This window comes from Manis pentadactyla, chromosome 2 (genome assembly GCF_030020395.1).
Source record: "Manis pentadactyla isolate mManPen7 chromosome 2, mManPen7.hap1, whole genome shotgun sequence".
Classification (NCBI taxonomy): Eukaryota; Metazoa; Chordata; class Mammalia; order Pholidota; family Manidae; genus Manis; species Manis pentadactyla.
This window is the reverse complement of record NC_080020.1, coordinates 87,514,268-87,526,700: the sequence shown is the minus strand read 5'-3', so window position 1 is coordinate 87,526,700 and position 12,433 is coordinate 87,514,268. Positions and strand designations below refer to the sequence as shown.

General features: G+C 38.1%; 1 protein-coding gene and 1 pseudogene across 5 annotated transcripts in view; both read right to left on the bottom strand.

Moving 5' to 3' along the window:
- LOC118913674 (survival of motor neuron protein) overlaps positions 1 to 11,734 on the bottom strand; it is a 36,412-nt gene extending 24,678 nt beyond the window's left edge. For 4 of the 5 annotated variants that reach the window (XM_057494532.1, XM_057494536.1, XM_057494533.1 and 1 more), the window contains exons 1-2: positions 11,453 to 11,734; positions 1,801 to 1,872 (exon numbers count right to left, since the gene is read on the bottom strand). In XM_057494532.1, the coding sequence (XP_057350515.1) occupies positions 1,801 to 1,872; positions 11,453 to 11,719 (339 nt within the window). In that variant the 5' untranslated portion in view covers positions 11,720 to 11,734. The remainder of the gene's footprint in view (positions 1 to 1,800; positions 1,873 to 11,452) is intronic. The other variant, XM_057494540.1, reaches the window with a different exon arrangement.
- LOC118913734 (PRKC apoptosis WT1 regulator protein-like) lies at positions 1,881 to 11,348 on the bottom strand (annotated as a pseudogene).
- Positions 11,735 to 12,433: the final 699 nt, after the last annotated feature.

Here is a 12,433-nt window from a genome sequence, read left to right as displayed (position 1 = left end):
TCATTCCCCCTCCGGCGTGGCCCCGCCACAGCGGCAGGGCAGCCTGAGAGCAGCCATGCCCACAGCAGCTGCCCAGAGTCTCCTCCCAGCGCGAAGTCGCCCGGGCCAGACCCAGGGGCCGCTGCCAGTGCGTGGCTGCCCTGCACAGGCAGAGGAGGCCAGGGCAGGGTGCAAAAGGGGAGCCGTTCTCGCAGGAGAGCACACCTGGCACTCCTGCCTCTTCCTGCAGGGTTCTGGGCTACCCCGATGGCTGCTCCTGGTGTGCGGATAACCGACACAGGCAGCGGAGAGAGGCAGGATGACCAGCAAGGAGGAAGGGACTTTGTTCTCCCAGCTGACATGCGTACCACCTGCCTATGACTACCTCTATCACCATGAAAAGGCAGAAGAATTTGGTCCAGTCCAGAATTACCCAGACAACCCTCGAGAGAGGGCCTGGGGAGACAGATATAACCAATCTTCCTGAAAAAGAATTCAAAATAAAGGTCATAACCATGCTGATGGACCTGCAGAGAAATATGCAAGAGCTAAAGGATCAAGTTAGGAGGGAGAATACAGAAATAAAACAATCTCTGGAAGGACTTAAGAGCAGACTGGATGAGGTGCAAGAGACCGTTAATGGAATACAAATCAGAGAACAGGAATACAGAGAAGCTGATGCAGGGAGAGATAAAAGGATCTCCAGGAATGAAAGAATATTAAGAGAACTGTGTGACCAATCCAAATGGAACAATATTTGTATTATAGGGGTACTAGAAGAAGAAGAAGAGAGAAAAAGGGATAGAAAGTGTCTTTGAAGAAATAATTGCTGAAAACTTCCCCAAACTGGGGGGAGGAAATGGTCTGTCAGACAATGGAAGCCCACAGATCTCCCAACACAAGGGACCCAAGGAGGACAACACCAAGACATATAATAATTAAAATGGCAAAGATCAAAGACAAGGACAGAGTATTAAAGGCAGCCAGAGAGAGAAAAAAGGTCACCTACAAAGGAAAACCCATCAGCCTATCATCAGACTTCTCAACAGAAACCTTACAGGCCAGAAGAGAATGGCATGATATATTTAATGCAATGAAACAGAAGGGCCTTGAACCAAGAATACTGTATCCAGCATGATTATCATTTAAATATGATGGTGGGATTAAACAATTCCCAGACAAGCAAAAGTTGAGGGAATTTGCCTCCCACAAACCACCTCCACAGGATATTTTAAAGGGACTGCTCTAGATGGAAGCACTCCTAAGGCTAAACAGATGTCACCAGAGAAAATAAAATCACACCAAAGAAAGTAGATCAACCAAATACTAACTAATGGCAAAAAATAAAGTCAACTATTCACCAAAGCAGTCAAAGGAAACACAAAAGAGTACAGAATAAAACACCTAACATATAAAGAATGGAGGAGGAGGAATAAGAAGGGAGAGAAATAAAGAATCATCAGACTGTGTTTATAATAGCTTAATAAACGAGTTAAGTTAGATGGTTAGATAGTAAAGAAAAATTACAGTAATTCAGACTATCATTCCACTAATCTAAATTAGAGAACTTGTACAATTTGATACAATGTAAACATATTAAAAGTACTAAAGGTTTAAAATTCTACTTAAATTATTTCTGCTAAGGGGATTACATATAGACAGGCCACCAACTTCTAAATGAAGATATCATCTAACTCGTTATATATTAACCTTCAAAATCAGAACTGCATAATATGTATTTCAACACTTTATTGTAAGTATACTTATCAATTATTTTTTCAAATGAGTAACATGAAGAAATAAGGAGTAAATATTCCATACCTTAAATGAAGCCACAGCTTTATCATAAGCTTTTATCAATGCTGTATCATCCCATATGTCAGAATCATCACTCTGGGAGGGGCAAAGAATAAAAACAGTTCATGTTTGGATGGGTTTCATCAAAAGTGTATGTTGGATAGTACCATGAACCATCCTACTCCATGATAAGACATAACCAAATTACACCAAAAATGGGTATTTTAAATCCTAAATAAACCACAGGAAACCTATCTGCTTAGAGATTATGTGATATTACCCCCAAAGTTAGACATATGTAAATCCCACATGTCTATCCCATTTGCCTCATGGCAAGAAGTATGCCATGAAATGAATGCTCCACAATTTAATTCCCAACCACTGACTATAAGGGGTTCAAGGATAACCCATGTTTCAATCTTTCCTAAGAGCAGATAAAGGGTTTAGTTTGGCAAAGTGGGAAAACTTCTCACCATTAACTTTACTTTACCCAGACTATGGTAATGCTATTCTGACCACACACTCTGAGGTCCAAACAACAGTTTTTCCTCTTACAATGTGTCTAGATTTCAAAGAAGAATTTTTAAAATGTTTCAGGATACAAGTTGTTAATACTGACTAATCAGTTTTCTTCTTTTTGGATAAATATTTTGGCTGTTATTTGAATGCATATGGTAATTAAAATTATAGGTTTTTTTTTCTTATACATGGAAATTGTATACATTCTCCAGCTTGATGAAAAAAGAACTTTTTAAACATCCCATGCTCACTTACGAACCTTGGAATAATAGAAAAGGTAGTACCTATATAAGAAATTTTATATTAAAACTGTAACTATGCTTTTCAGAAGTTACAGTGATTTAAATTTTTTCAATATTCAAATACAAAATAGCATATTTTAATTTACTACAGCATAATTCAAGTATTCTCTTAAATTTATATTCAGCCAACTAGTACATATTAAGTAACTTTTCATAGTAACTTTCCTTTTTGAAGATAACTGTTACACAAAATAATGTGAGTCTATATTACTCTAAATTGCTTAGAATAATTTGAAAGAATGAATGACAGTAGACAGAGACCTTTATGATTAAATCATCAACACATAAAAGGTTGCTCACATCAGCAATAAGGCATTTGCAGATAACTCCCCACAAGTATTTGAATTCATGTAAACAAAGACCATGTATATTCCTCAAGGGAGAAAATACATTACCATAAATAAAATATATTCATATGGTTGTGACTCTAAGTCATACACTATTTGAATACCATACAAAAACTGAAAGATGTTACTTATTTGTGAAATATAAGGTTGATAACTTTTCTAAGCTAATAACAAAAATATTTTTTCTAAGCTAATAACAAAACAAATACACATCCACTCTTTTCTAGAAATATACATTCTTACAGTATTGCAGCATAGGAATTTTGTCCTAGCACTAACCATAACATTCAATCAGTAGGTTTAAAATATTTTTTCTACATTGAGCCTTGAATCTTCTACCTTGTTAGCTGTCCAACAACTTTCAAGAGTTTTATTCTCTTGCTTCAGTTGTTCATTTTCATCTTCTATGTCATCTAGGTCTCTATTTAACAAATCAATTTCTTGTTTGATTTTTCCAATCATTTCCTTTTTATCTTGCATTAGTCTCACAAGTTGTAAATTTTCTTGCCTTTCTCTTACTAATTCCTTTTCAAGATCTTCAATTTTCTTTTCCAATGTGCTACTTGAGACCAAACTACCTGAAGCACTTGCATCCCTGTTGTATCTTCTGAACTCACTTCTCCCTGTTCGGGGCTATCTACTTGAGGTATCTTCTTCAGAGGTAGTGGTTGTGCTGATAAAGGACTATTATCCAAAATATACAAAGAATTCTTAACAGTAAGAAGGATCACAAACAATATCTAGATTTCTGACTTGAGGAAGAGTGGATTTTGATGCCAACTACTGAAAGCCACCAGGTTTCACACATTTTCTTTTGAACACACTGACTTTTAGATGCTTCTGAGAAATCTTTCTCTATCTGCCTGAAACTGTTCTAGATGGGTCTTATAATAAGGAGGAACTGCCTGAATATAATAAGCTTATGGCTTCATTCCGCATTGTGTTGTTGTATAATTGCATCTTCTTGTTTCTGTTCTTTCTGCCCTGCTTCATCATCTTCATACTCATCTAAGCACTTAGCTGCGGGGATGTTGAGCACGCCGGTGGAACACCACTTCTCCTGCAGCTTCCACTTCTTCATCTGCCCCTTGCCTTTCCTGGTGCTGGACCCTGCACTCTTACCCTTCCCCACCACGCTGACCCGCTCCTCCTCGTTGCCCGCGGCCAGCTGCAGCCCAGAGGTGGGGGTGGGGGTGGCTCAGCACTGTGGGGCCCATCGCACAGTTCATGCCCCCAGAGCCAGGAAATTGTTGAGTTTGCTGGCCGCAGTAGCAACAGTGCCCATGGTCCCTGAAGGGGGCTTCCCGCAGCGTCCCGAGGTGGGGTGGGCCCGGTGGGCTCTGCTTAGTGCACATCTTCTTGCTCTTCACCTTCCACTCCTCCAGGAAGTCTGTGGTGCTGCCGGCTCAGTAGCCGCCAGTCACCATATTACCCGGGGGCCAGGTGCACTCTCAACTCAGGCCGCCTATATGGCTCTGGCTTCCGCTGCCGCCTCCCCGCACAGCCCAAAGATTGTGAGGTCGCGACCGCTGGGCACTGGGCAGCTGTGGCGTCATGCCGCTGGCGGGTCTCTGCCCCTCTCCCGGGACACAGCGCCTAATTTTCATTTCAAATAGGAATGATATTAAGTAATCTGGAAAAGGCCTAAAATCATTGTTATTTAAATTTAATTAAATAAAAAATAACTTCTTTGTGCACCCACTCTATACTAAGCACTCTTCAATGAGAGGTATAAGAAATCACGTCACCTGGTCTGGAGAGATGATTGAATCAGGAATTTAAGACATACAGTCACACCAAAGAATATAAAACAAATATGATCAACATTTAAATGTGAAGTATGAGCAATAAATGTTTCACTCAAAAGGAAAGAGATGGATTTCTGTCAAGATGGCAAAGTAGCAAGATCCTCCATTCACCTTCCCCCACTGATACACCAAATCTATAGCTACCTATGGAACATTTTCCTCTGGGGAAAAACCTAAAACCTAGTTGAGCAACTTCTACATGAGGCAAAAGAAGTAGGTATAAGACAACTGCACCATACATGCCACCATGGCATGTCAGAAGGGTCAAAGAAGAAATTTAAAAAAAGAAATTAAATACCTTGAGACAAATGCAAATGGAAATACAACATAAAACAGGACACAGCAAAAGCAGTTCTAAGCAGAAAGTTCATAGCAAAAAATGCCCACATCACTACACAAGTAAAATCTCAATTAAACAATCTAAAGTTATACACCTCAAGGAACTAGAAAATGAAGAACAAATGAAACCAAAGTTAGTAGAAAGAAGGAAATAACAAAGATCAAAGCAGGAATAAATGCAATTAAAACTAAAAAGACAATAAAAAAGATCAATGAAACCAAGAACTAGTTCTTTAAAAAGATAAAACTGAAAAACCTTTAGATACACTCACCAAGAGTCAATAAATATAATCAGAAATGAAAGCAGAGACAGTATAACCGATACCAGAAATACAAAGAATCAGACTATTATGAATGATATGCCAGTGATTTTGACAACCCAGAAGAAATGGATACATTCCTAGAAACACACAACCTACCAAGACTGAATTACACACAAAAAATCTGAATCTGAACAGACCAATTACTAATAATGAGATTGATTTAATAATTAAAAACCTCCCAACAAAAATCCAGGATCAGATGACTTCACGGGTGAGTTCTGCCAAACATTCAGAGAGTTAGTACCAGTCGTTCTCTAACTCTTCCAACAAACGGAAGAGGAGGGGACATTTCAAAATTCATTCCATGAGGCTAGTATTACCCTGATACCAAAACCAAACAAGGATACCACAAGAGAAGAAAATTATAGGCCAATATCCCTGATGAACATAGATGCAAAAAACTTCAACAAAATATTGGCAAACCAAATTCCACAATACATTAAAAGGATCACACATCATGATCAAGTGAGGTTTATACCAGGAATGCAAGAATGGTTCAACATCTGCAATTCAATGTGATACACCACATAAATAAAATTGATGAAAACTAGATGATCATCTCAACAGATGCAGAAAAGGCATTTGACAAAATTCAACATCAACTTATAATTAAAAACTCTCAAGAAAGTAGGTATATAAGGAACATACATCAATGTAATAAAGGTCATGTATGAGAAACTCACAGCTAACAACATAGTCAATGGTAAAAAGCTAGAAGCTTTTCATCTAAGATGAGGAACAAGGATGCCCACTCTCATCACTTTTATTCAGTATTGGAACTCCTAGCCAGGAGCAAGTAGTTAGGAAAAATAAATAAAAGGCACTGAATTTGGAAAGGAAGAGAAAAAACTGACGTGCAGATAACATGATATTAAACATAGAAAAACCTAAAGATTCTACCAAAAAACTGTTAGAGAATAAAGTAAGTAAAGTTGCAGGACAGAAATCAATATACAAAAATCTATTGCATTTGTATAAACTATGAGCTATCAGAAAGAGAAATTAAGAAAATAATCTCACTTACAACTGCATCAAAAAGAATGAAATACCTAGGAATAAATTTAACCAAGGAGGTGAAAAGTCTGTATACTGGAAACTGTAAGACATTAACAAAAGTAACTGAAGAAAACACAAATAAAAGATATTCTGTGCTAATAGATTGGAAGAATCAATACTGTTAAAAAGGCCATACTACCCCAAACAATCTTCAGATTCAATGTAATCTTTATCAAAATCCCCAAATTTACATGTAAACAACCATACTCTCTGATTTCAAACTGTATTAGAAAGCTATAGTAATCAAAATGGTATGGTATTAGCATAAAAACAGACACAGATCAATGGAATAGAATAATGAGCCCAGAAATAACCCCACCCTTCTATGGTCAATTAATTTATGACAAAGTAGCCAAACATATACAATGGGTAAAGGATAGTCTGGGAAAACTGAATAGCAGCATACAAAAGAATGAAACTAGACCACTATCTTATATCATACACAAAAATTAACTCAGGATGGATTAGAGAATTGAATCTAAGACCTGAAACCATAAAACTCTCAGAAGAAAACAGGTGGTAAGCTCTTCTTGACATCTGTCTTGATGATAAATTTTTAGGATTTGAGACCAAGAGAAAAAGCAACACAAGCAAAAGTAAATAAACAGAACTACATAATACTAAAAATGCCTCTGCATAGTAAAAGAAACCATTAACAAAATGAAAAGGCAACCTACTGAATTAGAAAAAAATTTTGCAACTAATTTATCTGATAAGAAGCTAATATTAGAAATGCATAAAGAACTCATACAACTCACTAGCAAAAAAAGCAAAAATTCAATTAAAAATGGGCAGAAGATCTGAACAGGTATTTTTCTCAAGACATACAGATGGCCAACAGCTACATGAAAAGGTGCTCAACATTACTAATCACCAGGGAAATGCCAATCAAAACAACGATATCACCTCACACCTGTTTGAATGGCTATTATCAAAAAGACTAGAAACAATGAGTGTTGGCAAGGATGTAGAAAAAAGGGGCCCCTTGTGCAACACTGATGGTGGGAATGTAAACAGGCACAGCCACTATGTGAAACAGTATTAAGATTCCTGAAAATTTAGAAACTACCAATTCTACTTCTGGGTATTTACCCAAAGAATTGGAAAACAATAACTTGAAAGGATATATGCACCCCCATGTTCTCTGAAGTACTATTTACAATAGCCAAGATAAGGAAGGAATCTAAGTATCCATCCACGGATGAATGCATAAAGAAAATGTGGTACATATAATGGAATGTTACTCAGCCATAAAAAAGAAAGTAATCTTGTCACCTGCAGCCTGTACTGACCTTGAAGGCATTATGCTGAATGAAGTATTGAGACAAGAAAGCAAACATCACACGCTCGTACTTACATGTGGAACTACAGCAGCAAGAACACAGCTAAAACCCACTGAGCTCACAGGGAACAGGCCATGGCTGCCAGAGGTGACATGGGTGAGGGGGTAAAGGCACCAACTTCCAGTTATAAAAATAAACAGCTCATGTGAATCAACATGCAACATGGTGACTATAGTTAATAATAATATACTGCATATTTGAAAGTTGCAGATAGAGTAAATCTTAAAAGTTCTCATCACAAGAAAAAAATTTTGTAATTATACATGACAATATTTTAACTAGACTTATTGTGATCATTTTGTAAAATGTACAAATATTGAATCTTTATGTTGTACACTGGGAATTAATGTTATATGTCAATTATACCTCAAAAAAAAAAAAGAGAAAAAAGGAGAAATGAATGCATGCTCGATGACCATGGAGGAAGCAGGCCTGTGAAATAAAAACCAGGAGAATTTGGACAGGTAAAGAAGAAAACAGCATTCCAGGGAAGACCATGAACTAAAAAAAGCATGAAAATAAAACCAAACACACTAAGTGTATGGTTTCACTTGTCTGAAGTATCTAAAATTGTCACATGCACAGAAACAGAAAGTCCCTGGTGGTTGCCCAGGGACTGAGGAGAGGGGGCAATGAGGGGGTTGTTTAATGGGCAGAGCTTCAGTTTTGCAACATGAAAATGATATTAGCTATTAAACTCATTTAGTCGTACAACTAATTTTGGTCATTTTCCTGTTAATCTCCATTTTATATATAGAGAAATAGGTTCCAATGTAAATTTTTAATCTCACAATATGATAAGAAGTACTTAAAATAATTAAGTCATTTTACAGATTGATAATTTATTTGTTCAAGATCTGAAATAAAATGAAATCTTATCTCCCATAGTGGTCCCACAGGCAAGGTGAACTATACAAGCTGTAGTGGCTCTATGTCAGCTAGGATAACTCGTATGTCATCCTGTGAAGAGGCCAGGCATCCATTCTCACCTGTGTCAGCAAGAGTGCCAAAGCTCCTTGTCCATGACCAGGAAGTGAAACAGCCTGGAATCCTCATAAAAGATAAAACTGGATGTGAGTCTGGTTCTCACATTCTTTGTGGAATTCTTTAGGAGAATGGCTAACCATCTTAATTCTTGCCTCCTCACACACTGATAGCATTGGAATGTCCAGAGTATGTTCCTTTAAGACACTAACCAGGTGTATCCTTGACACATTGCTTGATGTACTGATTAATATAACCTCTTTCTTACACCTATCCTCTGTTGTAAAAAGCTCTTTTCAGGGCTTTTTAGGCTCTAACTAGAGCTTCTGAGCACTAATTAGAACTTTGACTGTACTCCTAGGTCATTCATGGTCTCAGTTAGACATCGGATAACTCTTTCTTAAGCCAATAGCTCTGTTGATTTCAGTCAACAAAGGTGACACAGCCACCTGGAAAGGGAGAACCTTAGAGATTTGGTGAAAGGTAAGAAAACAAACAGTAGAAATTAAGAGTCCTGGAAAAAAAATATCACAGAATCAGAAGACCCCTCAATTCTCCTGCAACTGCAAAACAGTACTGGCAAAGAAAAGAGCACTCTATGTATCAGTAAAAGAGGGCACTCTTCTAAGTAATATACACAGGAACCCAAACTCCTCACATCTCAATTGTTATGGTCAGACTAGGAAAACAAACATTTCAAAATGAACAGAAAAGGACATCTATACAAAGCTATTATAAGCAGCAGCATTTTAGCTTAAAAACTTCTCAAATAACAATAGCAACAGATGAAAACACAACACCCAATTGAAATTAAATATTCCTAAACTAGCATTCACAATATGGAAAAAAAAAACCTTGAATCAATACATTTTAAAATCCAGATGAGAAACCAGGGCAAAGGGAGAAGACTGGAATCAGGAGTTAAACAAAATCAAGAAGGAAATGGAAGAAAAAGTAATACTGACTATAACATACCCAAGGAAGAATATATTTAACTGAAAATCTAAGGGGTACCAAGGAAAAGACATGAAAAAAACAAAGGTAATTACAGGAAAAAGTATGAATCAATGATTTTTATATACACCTCATCTGTCCTTCAAGTAGCAAGACTGAGTTTAAAATGTGGAAGAATTTTTTACTCACTAGCCTTTCCAGTGGAATCTACTGAAGAAAAGCTTAGTACAACCAAGATATGACCAGGGAAAACTTGGGTTAAAAAAACCAAATCAAATATATTTATATTGATTAATATTTATATTTGACATCAAATATATTTAATTGCATATCTAATATAAAGTATTTAATTAACAAGCTCATTCTAAACTCCTATGGAAATATAACGGACCTAGAATAGCCACAACGATTTTTGAAAAAGCAAAGCAGAGCTGGAAGATTTATATTATCTGACTTAAAGATGTACTCTAAAGCTACAGAAATCAAGAGAGTGTGGTATTAGCATCAAGGTAGAGAAACAGATCAATGCAATAGGATCAATAGTCGAAAGCCATCCTATACACGTATGACTTATTTCAAACAAAAGTACATAAAATTTATTAGGGAAAGTGTAGTACAGAATCTTCTTTAAAACTCATGACCACAAATCTCAAGCAGGCCTTTAATGTTGCCTAGCAACATTTCCACTACATTTCTCTAGTCCAACACTCAAACACTCCCATAGAGGCCTACTTCTACATTTTTTCTCCTCAAACCTCCAACACCTGACTCCTCTTCACTCCTAGCTGATGACCTTATTTTACCGAGAGACTAGCAACGTAATCAAGAGAATTTCACAATCTCCCACCAAATCTGCCCATCCACAGAGATCTGTACCCATATAATTGTCACTACTGTGAACTATCAATGTTTCTGACAAAGACTAAATCCATCCCTTTTACCTACTCTAGAACATTGCTTCAGCAAAAAAACACAAAAACAAAAAACAAAAGTCCTCTTTATTTCACTTCCCCATCCGTTGGCCAATTTCTTTACCTTCTGTTTACAGTAAAACTTCTTGAAATACCTGTTTACAACTGTTGCCTTGAATTTCTCCTCTCCCACTCTCGAACACACCCTCTACATTTCTCCCCCACCCAAGATTAAGCTTCTGATCTGCTCCTTTATAAACCTGCTCTAGTGGCAGTGTTCCCCATTCTCAGTACGTCTCAGTAAGGGCCAACTTCATCTTTCCAACTCTTAAGGACAATCTTGGAGTTATCATAGACTTTCCTCTCTCAAACCTCCATTATCGAATCCATGTGCAAAGCCTGTTTCCTCTGATTTCAAAATATACCTAGAATCCAAGTATTTTGCTCTCCATTGCTAACACCTCGATCTAAGTCTGGATCATTTTCAAGAGACTCCTAACCTTGTCTCCCTGCTTCACTCAAGCCCCGCACATCCCCCGAGTCAGTGTGGACAAACCAAGCAAGGTACGATCAAGTCGATGCAGGACCTCGGCTCAAAGCCATCAGGGCGCCCAAACTTCGAGAGGAAGTAGTAGCTTGAGGCGGAGAGTGCCAAATGGGTAAAGATGTAGAAACACGAGGACCATGGCCCGGCAGAGAGCGTACTGCCGAGATCCCCCTCGGCGGCCGGAGAGTTGTGGGGGAATGCGTCGCTTCCTGGGCTCGGGAGGCAGCTCCCGCTACACCTCACCTGGCCTGTGCCGCGCCGGAACAGCACCGAGTCCTCCTGCTCCGGGACGCCACTGCTTCGGTCCATCGCCATAGCGAGGCCGCTGTGGGGTGCCGGCGTGGGCTGCGTCCCTCTGAGGGTGACGACTTCCGCCGCCGGGGACCCTGGGAGCGGAAGACCACGGTGGCCTGGAGGGCTCCGCGCGCTCTTCCCCCGCAGTCGGCCTTGAGCGGTCGCGTTGGTTTTTATTTTGGGTACTTTCTCAGTTCTCTGATTTTCCTTTTTCATATAGGCTGAAGAGTGATTCGACCAGGGTGTTTTTGTTTTAAATAGTAACTTTTCTTAGAAAATACTGTTCATTGCAGATAATTTAGAAAACATGGGTAAGCAATATAAGAATAAGTCCCGAGTTAACCGATAATGATATATAGCTACCATTTAAAAAAGTTCTTTTCAGAGTTTTATGTATTTCAGGACACCCAGTTAAGTTTGAATTTCGAATGAACAACGAATACTTTTTTAGTGTAAGTTTGGAGCATGCAGTATTTAAGAGAAACTAGAAAAAGGTTTTGTTTATCTGAAATTCAACTTTAACTGGGTGCCCTCTGTGTGTATTTTCTAAGTAGGGCAACCCTGTCCCATTGGGACTGGGGACAAGAGGAAATACTGCAAATATGCTGACATAGTGCTGTGGCCAGGCTGTGAGTAAAAAAAAAAAAAAAAGTTTTATGTATTTACTTTTCACGACCCTGTGAATGAGGGACTATTATTCCCTAATTATGCTAAATATACTATTTTTTAAAGATTTTGTTGTTTTAAAGATAAGGAAATGGAGGCACAGAACATTTACACAGCTGCCTGGAATCCAGGCAGCAGAGTTCATGCCTTTTAGACACTTCCCAACTTTAACATTTAGGTTAATATCCATTCTCCCAAATCGACTCTAGTGAAATTTTGAACTTAAAAAAGTGGGATCAAAATAAGAGAATGGGACTACATCAG